An 18,520-nucleotide genomic window follows, 5' to 3' on the forward strand; every position below is an offset into this window, starting at 1 on the left:
ACCAAGGGTTAGAAATAATCAAAAAATGGAGCATATGGAGTGTAGGAAATGGAGACACAATCAATCTCTGGAAGCATCATTGGTACCCGCTGGACAACCCAAATCTGCTCACTAAGGAGCAAACATATCCTATCATAACAAACACACTTAGACTAGTAAGTGAGGTTTTTGACAAGGATACAAGAACTTGGAATAATGACTACCTAAACAATTGTTTCACTCCCAAACAGTCCAAAACATACAAACTGTAGATCTCACAACTACTAGTACCCATCAGGATAAACTCACCTGGCCTCACACAATGACAGGAACTCTCACAGTTCAGTCGGTGTATAATTTGCTAATTCAGGAAGCAAATAGAATCATTGTCAAACCTGTTCAAAATCCCATATGGAATAAAATCTGGAAACTAGAAGTTCTCCCAAGAATACAAGTGTTCATATGGAAATTCTACACTGATATTCTGCCTGTGATGTCAAAGTTACATACAAGAATGCCACATCTTTCCCCGGCTTGTGTTTTCTGTGGCAACAATGATGAAACTACCTCCCATCTCTTTCTCCACTGTTCGTATGGCAAAGTTGTAAGGTTTGGTCTAGGATGTAGAGGCCCGGGTAAAAACTCTACCACTTTCACCGGAAGGGTAGATGACTGGTTCTCCAATACATCAATCACAGGTATAGAAAGGGTTACAGTTCGTAGGAGGGAAGCGACTATATGTTGGCTTATTTGGAAACATAGGTGTGATAAGAGTTTTAGGAATGTGCTGGTCAAACCCGAAACAACAATTTTCCTCATCAACCGACATCTGAGCTATGCATACCCAAACACCACCACCTACACTCACAACAGAAACCCCACCGATACACAACTTCAGAATATGCAAATAAGAATAGCAAGGCAGGAAAAAACCTATGTGGTACATTGCTTCCACAACTCTCACCAAAATTGCTCCCTTGTTATTGTGATCATTGCAGATGAAGAACACCAAAGCACAGACACCAGAATCATCACCTGTCGAGTAGCAACAGAGGAGGAAGGCAGCTTTTGGGGGGCACTTGCGAGCATGATATGGGCACAACAAAGAAAGGAACGAACCTGTACTATCCAAATGAAGAACAAAAAGCTGATGACTGACCTGACAAAGAAATGGAAGAACCACCAAGCTAGAAGCAACAATGTAATGATTGATGAATATGTAAATTATCTCGCTTATTTTCGTATGTTTAACTGTGTTTCCCTAAGGCAAGATTGGTTGCCAAAGCTTCATGAGATAGCCTCAAACTATTCCGCCAATCTCTCAAACTTTGAGTGGAAGGAGCTATTTCAAGATGTTAATGCTTTTGTACGCTACAATGCTAAACAGGCTTCTAGCCTGATTATCTAGTTTTAATGCAAGTTAATTTTCAAAAAAATAAACAACATGATAAATCCATTCCAAAACCGAATTCGTTTCCCATGCTAATAATGTTCCTAATCCTATTATTTAAGTGATGATCAAAGGGAATAGAAAAGAAAAACAAAGAAAATCTAAACAAAAACCAATTCGCCAAATAAGTAAAACTACAGAAACTACTTTTAAAGGAAAATATATAGATACTCAAATGTTGGAGAAAATTGAAATACAAGAAGCAAAGAAGGGTCATAGGAACAAACCCGGCTTGCAAAGATACGTAGAACTCATCCTCCATACAACTATCTTTTAGTTAACGGTTTAATATTTTTATTTTAATACTTAAGACTGTTTTGTATCAGTTACGGAGAATTTCATATTAAAAATTAGATAATTCTCTGCTCTTGTTCAAATGTCTAGTTGTTAGTTTCATTTCTTATTTAGAGTTTGGGTCTTGGACCGTAATTGACCGTTTTTACCGTTATCTAATTTTAACAAATTTATATTTATTTATATATAAGTAATTTCTACATCTTCTTCTTCATTTACTTTTTATTCATAAAAATCTTTTTTCATTACACGTTGATCTTGTATTTGCTCAAAGCAAACACTTTGAACTTTCCTACTGATCATCCTCCGACCCACCACTAAAGATATCAATTACCACCGCCAACATCAATTAGCAATACCATCATCATCGTTCGAATAGACCCATCAACTCCAACAGTTGGACTGTCGTCATAAAGGAGATTTCTTTTCAGAATTTCTTCATACACTTGTTGGGCGTAAATTGATGTTGGCAGAGATGCGATTAGTTTGTTCTTCTGACCTTTGTTATATTTCCTTCCCTAGATGCGGCAACTACCCAACACTAATAATAATACATAAACTCTAAATCACTCATCAATCACCATCATTAATCACCTAAAACAACAACATATCAATCTTTTCTCTGCCAAAATTGAAACCAAGCTAGGGAAACCAAACTATTTTAAGATACCTTGGATTTAAGTCAATTATATTGTCTCTAGTTTGTGTTTCCCGAATAAATGGTTCAATTGAAGAGATTTATGGCAAGTTGAAGAAGATGAGGGGCAATGGTGGTCGCTGCCATTGATATAAAATGAAGATAAAGAAAATGGCAAAGTTGGTATATAAATTGAAATCGAAATTTCAGTCGGTCTTTTCCATATTTAACCAGCTAAGGTAACTGTCAAGACGGTCAATTATGGTCCAGGACCCAAACTCTAATTAAAATTTTCTCAAGATCCAAACTCAAACCTGGTCACAAAGTTGGGACCCAAAATCTAAATATCCCTAAAAAAATTTAATTATCAAGAAAGAAACAAAAACAAGGATATGAAAACTAGTATATTGAACAAACAATTTGAAAGATCGACGGTGTATGTGGAAGTAATTTGAGTTTGAAAGATCGATAGTGTATGTGGAAGTAATTTGAATTTCTTTCATGTTTTTACAAAATCCAAATTAAGCAAGTAAACTTGGACGGAGGGAGTATAATTTATAACCACAGACAGCTTATTCACCCAGGAAAATGATTGCCAGAGTTGAACTAATACTAAATTGAGCAATTCAATTGTTTCACTATGAAACCAAAACTAATTCCATGTCTACAAATGCACAAATATAAACTTCAAGAGAGTTGTGTCCGTATCCTAATGTGAACCTAAATTCCACATCTATCATATTCAAATGCAATCTGATAAATATATTTTGAAGTTAGAACTTGAATGACCGCCGGCCAACAAAAAGATGATTTCCAAGTGTACAAAGTAAAAGTATAACAAAAAACTAAAAAGACACAGAATTATACTCAGACAAATCTGAGTATCACGCCAATAAGCTCGAAGAAGAAGAAAATTCATAAATGCTAACTACTAACTCTGTTCAAGCAACTTTAAAAACACCGTGCAGAACAATCAGTAACACAAGCTTTATTTAAACATTTACATTCATTTATTAGAATCGAAAGAGTCCAATTCTGAGTCAGTTTTTCTTCCCGGCCTCTATTAGGCTCCTTCTAGCAAACTTTTCTATAGAGCAGTTTAATGAACAAAGGTACTAATTCATAACAAAATGGTACCTTGAATCAACATAGCTCTCCACATCCCAAAGAAAAGAACCGAATGTTACAGCTTCCAAAACAAGTCTTTTCAGTCCACCAAAGCTTATTGTGATAAGTTCGTCTTTTGAAGAATCAATAGTCCCCTGAGGAGTAATGACAATGTCAGGTCTCCCAAACAATGCTTCTGTGTGCTTCTCAATGATGCTCACAGCCTCTTTTGATCTAATAGTTGCGTATTTCTGCAGTGACTCTGGATCAAACGACATCACATAGTTTCTCAAACGAGAAGCTTTCATTCCATGTCCAAATCCCCCTCCTGGGTTACCAGACCAAGAAGGAGCCTCAGGATGAGTCTTGGGTTCTTCATCACTGCCAATAGATTGCTTGAAGTCATCAGCCACAGCCTTACCAATAACACTATCATCTCTATCCAATCCTGGTGGAAGTAATTTCATATTCTTCTCGAGCTGAAATCGCTGATCAACCCTTTTCAAAAAATACCCATACATAACTGAAGCAGCATAAACTTGTCCAACTCTAACTTTACTAATCTGCGCAACTGAATTCGATTCCCCCAATCGATTTCCCAGAATTAAAGCAAGATGGTTTTCTATCATCTCAAAAGCTTCACTGGAGTGGAGTTGTTGGTGTCTCTCCTCTTGAACAGGCCAATTATCAACTCGACCAGACGGGTCAGTTGTTGAGGGTGCAACATTAGGTATCAATGAAACATTAGCATCCATGAATTTCTGAACAACCAATGCATACAAAATCTCTTCAAGCGCCTTTCGTCTATCATCTGCCTTCACCTCAGCAATTCTCCTATAAAATCATGCATAACAAATAAGATACATGTAGTAGTACTCTCCAATTTAACAACTACATAGACCCTAACTAACTCAATCAAACAATTATCAAGAACAGGAATGAAAATGTTAACTCACTTGTACAAAACAAGGTCCGTCGCAGAAGCTGCCGAAGGATCTGCAATCTGTTTCTGTGCATCGCGATCAGTCTGTAACTGTTCAAGCTGTTTGTCAACAGCAGCAGGAAGAAGATGAGGATGACTAATCAAGATCTCTGATAAGAATTTCCCAACTGGTGATTCCAACTCAAGTGGACCAAGTGGTGAAGATGAAGAACCAGAACCAGATGATGCTCTAACCACAACAGAATACCTCCTTCTGCTGCTCCTCTGAGATTGTTTTGGTACAGAAATCAAAGGGCGATGCTGTAATTAAAAAACAAAACAAAGGTCAATCTCCAAAAACATAAACCCTAGAAACAAAAAGTTTTTGTGAAATTGATTGGATAACTTTGATTACCTTGATTAATCCATTTGGTGACCGGAAATTAGTAGATACAGAGATGAATCCCGGCCGTCTTTGTGTTGATGATGATGATTTGGAAGGGAAATTTGTAGAAAAGACGGAGGAAGATGAAGAGGATACGATTGATTCCATCTACTGCACCAGAAAGATTGAGATTTGGGTCTTTGATGGGATGAAATTAGGGTTTTGAGGGATCAAATGGAATCGTCTGCGGTGGTTTTGGGGTGATAGATTACAGAGAGAGAAGAGAGAAGATGGCTTTTTTCTTGCTGTTCTTGTGGTGGTGGTGGTTGGGATTGAAGAGTAAATGATGATGGCTTATAATGGAAAGGAGGGTTGTGATGGCCCCTAAAGTTTTGTTTATTTACGGTTTTACCTTTTTTTTAGAATTATTTTGTTTGTAGCAAGCTAGTCGATTTCGGATTGTCTCGGTCGACACCGAGATACTGGTACAACTTTGTCTCGGGGAAATTCCTTTTTAAAATCTCGGTAAAATCTCGGTTTCATATTTTATATCCTCGTATCGATAATCACTTAAAAGAAACATAGTATTAGTAAATCTGGTTGTTAACCTTCCTCATCATCAACACCAAATAATAATTTTAGCTCAAGAAATTCAAACACAACAACAAGCAATAATACTAGTGAGTGAATTAATCTTTTTAATTTTTGTACGTGAGATTAGTCCACTCAATTTAAAAAGAAAAAAAAAATCCGACCAAGACAAATCAATTCCGACCGAAAAACGCGTTTCCGGCCGAAATTTTCGCAAAGATTTCGTCCGACCGAAATTAACAAAATCGTGTCTTCTTGGACCGAAATCCGAAATTTCGGCCGAAATGACCGAAATCGACTACATAAGTTTGGAGCAATAGTTAGACATTTTTTTAATTTTATTTTTGCGATTTTATAATGCTGGAAAAATTCGAAATCATTTCCAACTAGAGCTGGCAAACGGGCGGGCCGGGGCTTGCCCGTTGCGGGTTCCACGGGTTCGGGTTAATACGGGTTGAAACCCGCGGGTTGAAATTCTTCACGGTTGTCATTTCTTCAATCCGTGCCCGTAACGGGTTTAACCCGCGGGTTCACGGGTTAGCCCGCCCATTTCAGAAATCAGTTAATTTAGAATAGAGCGACGAAACATCCTAAACATGAACAGATTCCACGTGAAGCTAAAGATACAAAGCATTACATTTTAGTAAGGAAAATGAACACCATTATGCTGGCATCGACACTTAGAGATTGTATAAATCCTGAAAAGCATACTTCTGAAATTTCTAAACTGATTTCCAGGAGACCAAGGGTTCAAGATATGGTAATGCTAATGCATTCATCACAGCGACGAACACGTCTATACTGTACCCACTGACAGTCGTTAAGTCAAAATCTGGATAAACCTTTCCGAGTAGGAACAACAATCCGTAATGATGCAATGGTAGGTTAATGATAAAAAAATGGAACTAACAGATAGTTAGCCAAATTCGATGTAATTAACATAAAATATTTTGTAACATAAACACTGCCAACTACATAGATAGACTCACCATTTTGCATTTCGACACCAACAAAAAACAGTTTGTTGGAAATAAGCAAAACCCAAAACAGTAAGCATTAATTCCACACTACAATGTAGGATGCATGTATATGAAACCAACAGCATAAAACAAGCAGAAAATAGTGTTTGTAACTTCAAATTGCCTAGTAACATTCCTAGCAGTTGATAACATTCCAAACAGATCACTTAAACCTCCGACTTATCGGCTTCCACACGATTATCTTTACCTATCATTTGAATGTCATCAGAAATTCTTTTGCCAAGCACTTGATTATCATACCTTGTGCACTCATAATACATGATATTTTGAGCAGTTAGCTCCAAGAAATTTCCCGCTGCCACTCCGATGACACATAACGAAATGATCGAAACCCTAATTATGATGTTCATATCATAGACCATAACCAAATATGCAATACAAACAAATAAGTCATTAGCCAAGTGAAGCAGCGCAAGAATATTCGTAGTAATTTTATTATCCTGTAAGAGTAGTTTACTCTTCGTTATGGCTGTTGAACCGTATGTATTTGGTTCAAGAACAGAAACGACGTTGGCAGAAGTCAACAATGCTGTAGTACTCGCACGAGCATCCAAGACGAAAACATAACCGATGGAAAGAAAGACGATAGCTATGAGGAGCAGGGGTACCAACAAACAACTCCTCCATGGAGGGCTACTTTAGGCATCTGATGTGATTATTACTTGGCGTTGATCGGTAGGTAAACACTTCGACGGCGATTCGCATGTGTTATCTTAATGTTAAATGGAGAAGGTTAGTTTGGTATTTGTAACATGGACCCATAAGTTTTCGTCGCTTACTAGTTAGTCTCTTGGACTAATGCGGTAAAGATCTGACAAACACAGAATGATATTACTGGTCTAAATTCAGCCAACTCCATGATGAGTTGCACTTCATTCCAAGTTGAAAGCTCCATATGCAATTACAAAACCGGACACGCTACGCAACTTAGTTCACAGCCTCACACACACACACGTTTTGGTTTACATTTGGGAATAAGTGTGTGGATTTCCTCGGCTCCCTTTCAAGTACCTGGAATCTTCTTCTGCATACAGAGATTTTGATAGTATCTTTGAACATGAGAGAATGATGCGGCTGGGAGCTGTCTCTAGGGATGGATGTCAAACACAGTGCCACATATGGCACCAGTTAGACCACTGAATAACTAAATTAGAGCCCATGTGGTCAGCCAAACTGCCAATAACTATAATCAATCAAGGGAACCATAGAAATCAGTCAACCAAGAACGCAGGCACACAGGACCTACAGAAGACCAAGAATGCACGTACACAGGACCTACAGAAGACGCTGCAGATTGAAGCCACACTGAGAATGGTAACACAGGCTGCGCTGCACCAACTGCTGCGAAACAATATAGATCTGTTGGCATAGAGTCTAGAGAACGTGTTGGGAAACAAACCAGAGACTGAGTACCACAAACTAGAAGTAGGACCAGGCGTGTGGTTAAGCCAATTTCTTTGCTGCTTTACAACTTTAAATGAAGACGGAGAAACAGAGTGGTTAATACATTGCTTCATTTGTCTTGGGAAAACCCCATACAATATACAAGAGTTATTATGATCCCCAAAGCAATGTGCTAGTAATGTATCGGATCAGAGTCTAAGCAATACGATATACAAGAGTCAGACTAATTGAGGAACTCCTGAAAAAGCAGTTTAACCAGTGAAGCAAATTTGCTGCTGAGGCGAGAGGCTTCAACATGTGCGCAGAAGCCATGGTCATGGAAATCGGACAAGCTTGGTCACTGCTGAGTCCAGTGTATCAACATTCTTCCTCAGAATTTTTCTTCTACAGGTGTTAAGAAGTCCAATAAAGAGAGACTCGAAGGACATTTATTATGTATGTAAATTTGTAAGGAGAGAAAAGATAGATTTGAAAGGATACAATTGAAGAGCAAGGCTGTCAATGCTTTTCATTTCCTCGTTTAATCTGCAGCAGAGAGCAAAACATCTTATTTGATAAACATGACATATTCTCATTGAGATTGAAAAGGCTAGCTTGCCATAAGCCTCACAGAATTTTCTGCTAAAACTATGCACATTCAAACCATAGGAGTAGGAAGCTAGACACTACTTTGGTTCCTCCAATGATTCTGTACTCACAGACTTTTAAATCAGTATCATGAGATGTTGGGATCTTAAAACACACCTGAGACAGGAATTTATGTACCGATTTCCCTTGGTTGCTGCATCAAGTGCTGCAAAAGAGAATACGGAAGCAAAAATCAAACAAAGATATGCAAAATAAAACATCACTGTAACAAGAGCCATAGTTGGAAGATGGAAGACCCACTGTTTCTAGAAGAATGTACATAAGAACAATCATAAGTTTAGGAAACTAGCATAACTTGAGTTCCACCGACATACTGTGTTATGCAATTTAGGTTCTCGCCATCAGTCCCTAGCTTTACCCCATTCATGAAATTATAAAGACAATGTACACATACAAAGATAGTAACTAGTATACATAGAATATTGTAGATGTAAGGTAACAATGATTGGTAGTCTGGACTGTTATTATCGCAGACTCCATAATAATAAAGAAGCATTTTTGCTAAGTTACAACATTTAATGGGTAGACTCAAGCTGTTAAGCTGATGACAACTGTTCAGAAAGCTCACCTCCGCAGATTTAAAGTGGCAATACAGCAAAACCAAGCCACTATAAATTTTCCTAAAGAAATCAAGTTTACACTTGTAACGATTTCAAAATAATGATTGCCAGAATTAAGCTTCGACTCTCCTTTTTTCTTTAGAGTAAACAGAGTGATCAAATCTTTTGAATTATGTTTCGACGAATTATTCAGCTACTTATTACATGTAAAGTGTTGTGCTGTGAATTGAATACATTGGAATGTGAAATAAAAACCAAAATCCCATGTCTATCAAGTAAAACTAGAGATTCTGACAGATGTTGTGTTGAATAATGATAGTGGTATGATCCAATAAAAATAAGCTTAATCTCCTCACGAATAGTAAACTGGAGCTTCATGTAAGAAAAAAAGACTTGCATAAAGGCACAAGCACAATTTCTCATAATTTAAACGAATTTGCTACCTCACCAGATTCTTGTACGCGGCCAGCAGCATCACTAAAACAACACATGTGGTCAACCGAACTGCTAGTAACCTACAAAATTACAAAAATTCATACTCATCAACAATGCACATATTAGATAAAGAGTTCTTCCAGAGACTCAAGAACACTGTGCCATGATCAAAGAAAAATTTCTTCTCCTCCTCGGTATTCTCTTTCCAGTCCCCAAATCAAGGTAACCTAATCCCACTATATGAGTTTTCAGTAATCCCAATTTCACCCAATTTGACACAAATCAATCAATATAATCTTCCAATGTGATGGAAATTTAACCTAGATAGCAGTTATGATCAGCTGATTTAACCTAAAAAATTCGATAGAAATTTCTTACTGAGAAATTGTAATCGGATACATACCTCGGATAGAATCAAACGAAGCGAAGAGAAAAGAGATACATATGTTTCAGCAATAGCCATTGAATCTTTCTCCACAATTTCTAGAGCTTTGAAAATTTCATTTTTATCAAACAGCGGTTTTGATTCTTCACTTGTATTCTCTTCTTCTTGTTGTTGGGAATTCGATAGGGTTTCAGGTTTAGGAGGAGATGCGTTCATTTCAGGATTTTCTAGGGTTTCTTCCATTATATCAAAAATACCTTTCCTGACTGAAATATGTACAGTTGGACTTAAAATCTGTAATTATTTGCAAACGTTTGCATATTAGACAAATAAACGTTTGCATATTAAATGTTCACTTTCAAACAAAACGCTTTATTATTTTTATATTTTTTTTTTTGTAAGTTAAATGTATTCTAAAGACTAACTTTGAGAGTTAGGAACCCTTACAATATTTTGAGTAGAGCCATTTAATGTTGGGTTAGTGATGTTCTTCCTAACATTTGATTTATCTATTTCTAAAGCATGAATAATACAAAAAGGTGGTTCCTTCCTCCAGTTGAGAATGTTTTTAAAGGATTTGGCTTCCTTAGCCATAACATCAGTTACATTGTTTGATGTTCTTGGTACAAAATAAAAACCCAAAAAATTGTGGCAAAGATTGAATTCTCTTCTTACTTCATCCATTATAGATCGATTATGCCAGGCTATTTGGGACTCCTTCCCATTTAGATAATCAAAAAGATTTTTGTAGTCACCTTCCACTGTAAAATTGGATAGTCCTCTTTCCACAACCCATTTTGGTCCTTGTAACAGATCTAAGGCTTCCGCTTCTTCATAGGTAGAAGCTGAGAATGGTCCTGCACAACCTTGTTCAAAGTCCCCTGCACCATTCCTAAGGATTAAAGAGAAACTTGCAAGTATATCAACAGAAATCCAAGCAGCATCTATATTGAGTTTCAACTGGTTTCCCTTAGGAGGACTCCAAATGTGATTTTTCTTCTTGTTAGTAGATGATGTCCTAGTTGGGATGTTATCCTTATACCAGAAATCTAGAAATCTTTTTATTTCTAAGCCTACCTGAGCACTATTTTATTGTTTGTTCTCAAAGGCTCTATTACATCTTTCCTTCCAGATGAACCAAGCCTTTGTCAAGATAATCTCTATGGGTATAATTGAGTTTATTTTTCCTATCCATTCTTTGCAGATATCTAAGAAGGTTATAAAATTGTCAAAGTTAAGCTCAACTGGAAATGGCTCAGAAGCCCAAACAGACTTGGCAAAAGGACAAGATAGTAAGAGATGTTCTATGGTTTCAGCAACATTACAACCAAAAGAACAATTAGGATGAACATCCTCCATGAATTTAGACAGTTTCATATTTGTAGAGATAGCATTATGAAAACATTCAAACTAAATGTTTTCATTCAGATTTTAGACTTATCCTTTATTTACATGGGCATATGACTCCGTTGAAAAAAATAAACTGCCTGCTCGATTTCTTTTAAACTTATAACCCAAATAATAGAGTAATTTTATTTTACAAAAACAACATAAGTAGTAACTGACCACAAATCAATGGATCTATAATTACGAGGGTTTTTCTATTGTTGCAGCAGTTGTGATAAATCAACAATTAGAGGTTGTTAGAATTGCAGTAAAAATGACCTAGGGATATTTCAGAATCATCTATGAAAAACTGACCCTAATTCCTTTCATGTTTCACATCTATTTTGAAGTGAGGTGAATCTCAGATCGAACTCTCCGTTCAAACAACTAATATATTACTTGGTACTTGTCTTTGATATTAGTTTTCTCCACCATGCCAAAAGAAGAAAAAATCAAACAATATTGATATCCGATAATAATGATATAAATAGAATAAAAGAAATTAGTGATGTAACTCATTCAGCTAAATAACACTAGAAAACATATTATATTATATAAATAAATACAAGAATATAAACCTTATGATTTGGATGAAGTTTGATCCCAACATTTGCATCAAGCTCATATGAGGAGGTTCATTTGCATGATTACCGCCAACTAACCGCACAAGAGATATCGAAATTAATGTATTGACGTCAAAAATAATAGATGTGTACTAGCTATAAGAGTTTCTATGTTATTTTATTTTTTTGAAGTAACAAAGATTTATATTAACGTATATTGTGTATTGTATGTAAATTCTCCTCCTAAACCCAAGCCAAAGTTAGACATAAACTATTCCTTCCCTTAAACTGTATTGTAAGTTTGCAAAATCACGAAGAAAACCACATATTACATGAAAACATTATCTAATTACCTATCATTTTTATCGCTATGCTCCTGCAAGAATTATCTAGAGACGTCTTTAGATTTTATTTTTTTATTTTTTGAAAAGGAAATGGGAAAAGATATTTATAGGAAGGTGGATCAAGAGATCCCCGTGAAACAAAAAGACATGATGTTTACAGGATAACTATATCTTCCCATTGATATAAGATTTGGTTCATAGAATAATCCTTGAAAATTTGTGTCGTCGAGCTCCAAAGACAAATATCCAGCATTACTGCGTACATTGTCTCATCCTTTGTTTTGTTAATCATCCACATTACCTTTATTCATCATCCACATTACTTGCTGGGAGGAGATAAAATAGTTCCAAAGAAACATGCCCAGCTGCAGCTGAGAAATAAATGATCTAATGTTTCCACCGATGAGCCACAGTAAAGACAAATATTATAAGGTACAACTACTCTTCTGCTCTCCAACATATTTCTCGTAGGAACTGATTCGTGAAATGCATCCCAAAGAAGACGTAACACCTTAGAAGAAGATAATTTACTATCTGCAACCTTGTACAACTCTCATTCAGCATCCACTTCAGCTAGTCTCTTATAGATGTATTTCGCAGATCGACCAATCACCTTCAATGCAATATTCTTGATCATGAACTAGGGTTACATTGATTATATCATGTTTTAGCGCTTAAAGTATATGCATTGTAGCGTCATCTTTGTTATAGCATAACTCGGTTGAACCCACCAAGCGTTAAGTTGTCATATTTTAGTTTCAAAACTCATCTAGAATTGTTTGATTAAATATTAGAGTCAACTTCATTTAGGTTAGACTAGAAAGTCTAGGAATGTTGAGACACACAAGTATTACTCCGAAGACCTGAAAAATGAGAAGAAGTAACGACTAGAATGAAGACATCATCCTTCCACTTGAGGTTAGTAATACTGACTTGACTTATTTCCATTCCTAACGTATCTGTCAAGTCGAATTATATTTAAAACATAACATGCAAAGCTGTATATATATAATGCTTTAATGATTAGACTTGGTCATATCGTTATGACTACAATGTCAAGGAATTTACTGATTTACGAAGTATAACGCTTATCTTTTGAACTTCTTAAATACGACATCAACATAATCTATGCATTTAGTTATTTGATTATGTGTAAGATATAGGTGTGATTTCATCCTAGAAAACTATGTATTATTACATTAGTTTAAGGAAGTAGATCTACGAACTTGATTCATAATCTAAAGGGAAATCATAATTGGTCCGGCCAGTTTTTTATTGGATATCTTTTGGATGACCAAAACAAGATGACAAAGTAGAGTCTATCTTAACTTTTGCTGAGAATTGAGGTATAATCGGTCATAGCCTATAATTTGTAGCATGTTGTAATCGGTCACAAGCTACTTTGTGAAGCAAGGTGTAATCGGTAACAAGCTACATTGGGATCGCAAGGTGTAACCAATCACAAGCTAATTTTTGAAGTAAGGTGTAATCGGTGACAAGCTACTTTGGGAAGCATGGTGTAACCGGTCACAACCTAATTTGGGAAGCATGGTATAACTGGTCACAACTTAAATTCTATAAACGTTACGAAGGACCAAAACCGAGTTTCCAATTTTCACATATCTCTTTATGTTTTGTGTGAACTTGGAATTAGGTTTTGCTGAGAGAAACTTTTAGATGTCGACTTTATTTGAACATGTACATGACACTTATCATTAATTTTTCAAAGATATTCTCGATACTCAAGATGATCCCAAACCGAAATATTGAAAAGCATTTATTTATTATTTTCAGATATATATGTTCTAATTACCAGCAATTAAAGCATATCCTCTGGAAAAGGTAATTAGGTAATGTGCAAAGCTAATAATAAAAGTTTTATAAGAAAGTTTCGAAAATATGTTTTGGAATTTAATTGGAAATAGGAAAACCGAAATTAGGTACCTTAATGAAATATCTTGGGAATATTTTAGATTTTGGAATTTTCTTGTTGTCCAAACAAACTTGTACTTGAGTTTGCATTTTTTGAAAACTATCTTAAGAGCCAGAAAAATTTCATTCTTGTTGTTTCTGGTGGAGCCGTCTATCCGGAGAGGAAAATACCCTAATTAGGAGAAATATATTACGACCACTTGTTTAAAGACTCATGTGGGATCAAGAAGCTGTACGAGTACCGTTAGTGGGAAACTAGATAATTGCATAATTATTTTAGTTTTTGATTATTGATTTGATTGACTAGCGGTTGTTGAAACTTTGATTGCACCTAGTTTGTTTATTCTTGAGAACCTTCTCTTCTGATATAATTAAGTATTAGAGCATTGCTCGGTCGAACTCACAAGTGCTGCTATCTTAAGCTTGTTGTCAAATTTAGTTGTCAAAGCTATATTTTGATTTGTAGTCTACAATTAGTTAAGTCTCGGGCTAGGATAGAAATATAGTTGAGAAACAGAGGATCACGACAGTCATCATTGTGTTCTACCGTTTGAAGGCGAAGATCAGCCAAATCTTTTGGGGAACTTCATCAACAAAAGGCAAGTGAAGACTGAACCACCTGTATCTCAAGTTATATTCATTTTTATATCATCTGAGATGATGTTACATAACTAATTAGCCTAGTATGCATGGACAAGAATGTCGAGTCAGGTGTATCTTGACAATTTCTCGAAATATATTGACTAAGATTAATGACATTTGGTCATGCTTGATGAATTTCGGTTAAGAAAAATTTATTATTCGGAATCAAAATCATGATTCAAGTTTCATCATTCGAAAATATCCTGGAACAGTGATATGTGTCATTGACGTTATTCGAGAATGTTTCGAATCGATTTAGAGAGAAATATAGAACTATTATAGATTCGGATACAAGACAGTGGTATCAGCCTTACAAACTGGGAAAATTGTTACACGTCTGAACCCGTATTACATGTACTCGTACACGTAGTGGAGTAGCTATACATATCGACTTACAGATTTGTGATACGCATATTCTTATGCACATCACACGAAAATCCGCCTAACTCGTGAACCGGATCGGTATGTATACTCGTATGCACACCATTCTTGAACTGTGGGTACAAAACTGGGGTGAGTATCCAAACCGGTACGCGAACTAAAATAATTTTGTGTTCTTGAACTCGGTAGCGTTTCGAAACAGTATGCAAATCGATTTAGTTCTGTGAACTCCGGAACCGGCGACAGTCTTAAAGTTTCCAAACCGGTACGCAAACTTAACCAGTTCTGTGAACTCCATAACTTTGGTTTGGTGGAAAGTTCGCAAACGGGTACGCAAACCTAAAAAGTTTTGCGAACTCCGGAACTTGGTTTTGGTTAAAAGTTTCCAAACCGGTATGCGTACTGTGACTGAACCGACTCAAGAACGACAATGGTATTTGTAGCTTGTACAACTACTAACCATGTCGATTATATTGTCAAGTGTGTTTAAATTATTTCTACGAGATAATTATCATTTGATCAATCTTTAAAAACACTAGAAGTATTTGATCACATGATTGTGACTAAGAATTAATGTCTTATGTGTTCATAAAAATGAAGGTTAATCTTTTAAGTTCAAACCGGCTAGTTTCAGATAACCATGTTGAACATAGTATTTGTACACGGTTCGGTTACGGTTTCACCTAACCATGGTGTATATATTGCTTATGTAAATCAGATTCAAAGATTCATCTAACGGTGAATATTGTTTTCTTGGTTCCAAAGCTATCTGGAGTCGTCCTCTTCCTAACCCTTTTAGGGTTTAGCGATTACAAAGTCTTCATAGGGATTCATGAAGCCAGGTCCAGTTATCTTTCCTTGATAACTAGAGTATCCTGATTTTGATTATTTGTAAAGCTTTCTCCATCAATCAAGATAGATAGAAATCATCAAAGTTCTCTTTGTAGTTGCAGGAAAACCTACAACCACATCCCAATATATCTAAACAATCACTCAAGTAATCATAATGAATTCTTTATTAATTATCAAGGATTATAATTGGATATAATGGATTACAATGACTTTACTTTATCTCTAAATAAACTTTCTCTCTCTTAATTTCTTGTCTAACACACACTAAAAGATCTCTCCCTCTATGTGATGGCTTCTTTCCTTTATATTGGATTCCTCATAGTGGATGACAGCTAAGAGTCCCATTATTTTCGGAATCACTATGCGATACATTCACTCATGTATACTCACTCATTCTCGCACAACTTATACTTCGCATAGATCATCACATTTTACTCGTGACTTTGCTGACATCATCCAATACGTCACTTCAACTTTTCCATGTGCGATAATATTCTCTTACGTCAGATAATCCTTACTTCGCATACTTATTGGTATGTTCGATATTTCATTCCTACATTTTGCCTCTTCTCATTTCGCTTACATTGTAAAGTGAGCGATATGAGAAATTTGCATCATATAATATCGCATGTATATATCTTTTCGTATTCTATCTTGCCGACATTCCTCTGGAATTCCAGTTTTCCTTAATTACGCGTGTGTTTTTAACCACTTATTATCTGACATGTCCTTTTAAACGCCTGTTTTTATCCGTTCATTCCTCGCATTAATGAAATGGAATCTTGAAAAATGGGAGTAAGTTTTCCTTATATATCTTCTTTCGTCTTCTTATTCTTCTTTTTACTTCCTACTTTCTTGTTTCATCTTCTCTGCTGCTGCTTTCACTGATCAAAACTAAAACTTATTTCACCAAATAACTTACTTATTTCACTCATCTTCATTCCCATTCTAAAAATGGCTCTTGCTGGTAAGAAGATGGAGACAAAATTCAACAGGTTAAAGAACGAATTCCATTCGAGAGGTTACTCACTTTCTCTTCTCTTATCATCTGACTACTCATCCATACTCAATCTTGATTTGATTAATTCCGATCAATGGAACCATCAAAGAGTTATTGTTTCATTGGGACAAATTTATATTCTTCCAATTCCCGTGTTCAACCCAGAAATACCCCTATTCTATGAAATTCTTACTGATGATCGATTCACACGGGGAATATTCCAACTAAGTGGTGTTGCGATGAGAATAGCATTTTAATATTCTCGTCGCGCAGCTGGTTTAGAGTCCTCTTATCCTTATGAGGTGCGAAACGAGTCGCATCGTGATAAGGTCATCGATTCTACCGAATATACTCTTGATAACTTCTTCAAAAATTACTATGTTGCAATTATGAAAAGTAAGTTAACTAAATGGGTCGTTCGCTTAAGAAGAAAAGATGGTATCGCTGAAAATAATAAGATCATGCGAGATGTTGATTGGAATGACAAATCTAACAGTTCTGCTCGCAGATATAATGACTCAAGATGGATTAATTTCCCTGTTATTCTAGAAGGTCCTTATATTTCTGGTAAAGCTGAGGATGGCTCTGATATTCCTCTTCCCGAAAAGTTTTCTTCTTACCAACCTTGGAAGTTTGTACTTTCCGAAGCTGAGACAAAGAAAGTGGTATGGGGGATTCGCATAAATGTTCTCAATCTCGCATAATTTTCTTCCAATTTCTTATTTTCCTGATCCTTTTTTTTTGCAGGCTACTAATAGGGCCAAGATTTCACACAATGCATCAGCTTCGCAGAATAATAAAGTAAGAAACATTCTTTTTAACTTTAACAGTATTGGTGCCTCTGTGTCTTATCTTGATTATTTGTGTAGGTGAAATCTTTGGGTGATAAGACTTCAAGTAAAGGAAAGAATATTCCTAAAAGGCCTACGTCTAAATCTTCATCAAAAACGACGTCTTCAATGGATGATCTCTCCAGGATGCGTAAAAGATACGATTCTTCTTCAAGTTCGGAGTCTAGTGAGGACGACATTCTTGCTCCTGAGAATTCATCAGTTCCCTCTTCTTTGAAAGAGTTATCTAATCTTTTTGCTGGAGATCTTTTGACTGTTGTTGAAAATGAAGAATTAAATCGTGCCTTTGAAATGTTCTCTAAAATATGTGATGCTCCTACTTTAGCTGATCCATCTCTTCGTGGAGCTGCCTCTGCGATAGATCCAAACCTCCAATTCACAATCGGCTCTTTGGTAATATTTGCAACTTTACCTTTTGTCTTTTCTTTAATCTTTCTTTATTCCTAACCGTAATACTTCCTTTCATTTTCGCAGGGAGCCCGTTTATGTAATCTCCTCAAACTACCAAAGAAGACTTATTAATCTTGAGAAAGAAAATGCTAAGCTTAAAATTGAGAATTTGACCAATTCTGATTTGGTTCGCAGAGCCCGAGAAAGAAATGATGAACTCATTGGTATGTAGCCTTTATTTTCCTTTTTCTTCTATTTTTATGCGATAATTCGCATTTCTTATTTTTTTCATATTCGCAGACCTGTATAACCTTTCAGATGAGGCTGCCAATCTCCCTGATG

General features: G+C 36.0%; 2 protein-coding genes across 3 annotated transcripts; both read right to left on the reverse strand.

The window, feature by feature from the left end:
• Positions 1–3,257: 3,257 nt before the first annotated feature.
• LOC113274553 (UV-B-induced protein At3g17800, chloroplastic-like) lies at positions 3,258–5,108 on the reverse strand. The gene is made up of 3 exons (XM_026523925.1): positions 4,805–5,108; positions 4,424–4,710; positions 3,258–4,301 (listed from the first exon to the last, which is right to left on the reverse strand). The coding sequence occupies exons 1-3, from the start codon at positions 4,940–4,942 to the stop codon at positions 3,476–3,478; spliced, it is 1,251 nt and encodes a 416-aa protein (XP_026379710.1). The 5' UTR covers positions 4,943–5,108; the 3' UTR covers positions 3,258–3,475.
• A 2,775-nt stretch (positions 5,109–7,883) lies between these two features.
• On the reverse strand, positions 7,884–10,138 carry LOC113273406. Of its 2 annotated transcripts, none has more exons than XM_026523134.1 (5): positions 9,856–10,138; positions 9,466–9,532; positions 8,554–8,602; positions 8,290–8,334; positions 7,884–8,190 (listed from the first exon to the last, which is right to left on the reverse strand). In XM_026523134.1, the coding sequence occupies exons 1-5, from the start codon at positions 10,078–10,080 to the stop codon at positions 8,124–8,126; spliced, it is 453 nt and encodes a 150-aa protein (XP_026378919.1). In that variant the 5' UTR covers positions 10,081–10,138; the 3' UTR covers positions 7,884–8,123. The 2 variants fall into 2 exon arrangements, with proteins under 2 accessions (XP_026378919.1, XP_026378918.1); XM_026523133.1 differs by having other exon boundaries at positions 7,884–8,193.
• Between the last annotated feature and the right edge of the window lie 8,382 nt (positions 10,139–18,520).

Source organism: Papaver somniferum, chromosome 4 (genome assembly GCF_003573695.1).
Source record: "Papaver somniferum cultivar HN1 chromosome 4, ASM357369v1, whole genome shotgun sequence".
Lineage (NCBI taxonomy): Eukaryota > Viridiplantae > Streptophyta > Magnoliopsida > Ranunculales > Papaveraceae > Papaver > Papaver somniferum.

What these genes read in the sequence shown, in the direction of transcription:
- LOC113274553 (XM_026523925.1), bottom strand. Translation starts at nt 4,942, where the DNA reads ATGGAATCAATCGTATCCTCTTCATCTTCCTCCGTCTTTTCTACAAAT. An exon ending in CACCAAATGGATTAATCAAG is followed by an intron (nt 4,711 to 4,804) that starts GTAATCAAAGTT and finishes TTTTAATTACAG; the next exon opens with CATCGCCCTTTGATTTCTGT. An exon ending in ACGGACCTTGTTTTGTACAA is followed by an intron (nt 4,302 to 4,423) that starts GTGAGTTAACAT and finishes ATGATTTTATAG; the next exon opens with GAGAATTGCTGAGGTGAAGG.
- LOC113273406 (XM_026523133.1), bottom strand. Translation starts at nt 10,080, where the DNA reads ATGGAAGAAACCCTAGAAAATCCTGAAATGAACGCATCTCCTCCTAAA. An exon ending in TTCGTTTGATTCTATCCGAG is followed by an intron (nt 9,533 to 9,855) that starts GTATGTATCCGA and finishes GTAATTTTGTAG; the next exon opens with GTTACTAGCAGTTCGGTTGA. An exon ending in TACATAAATTCCTGTCTCAG is followed by an intron (nt 8,335 to 8,553) that starts GTGTGTTTTAAG and finishes TCTCTGCTGCAG; the next exon opens with ATTAAACGAGGAAATGAAAA.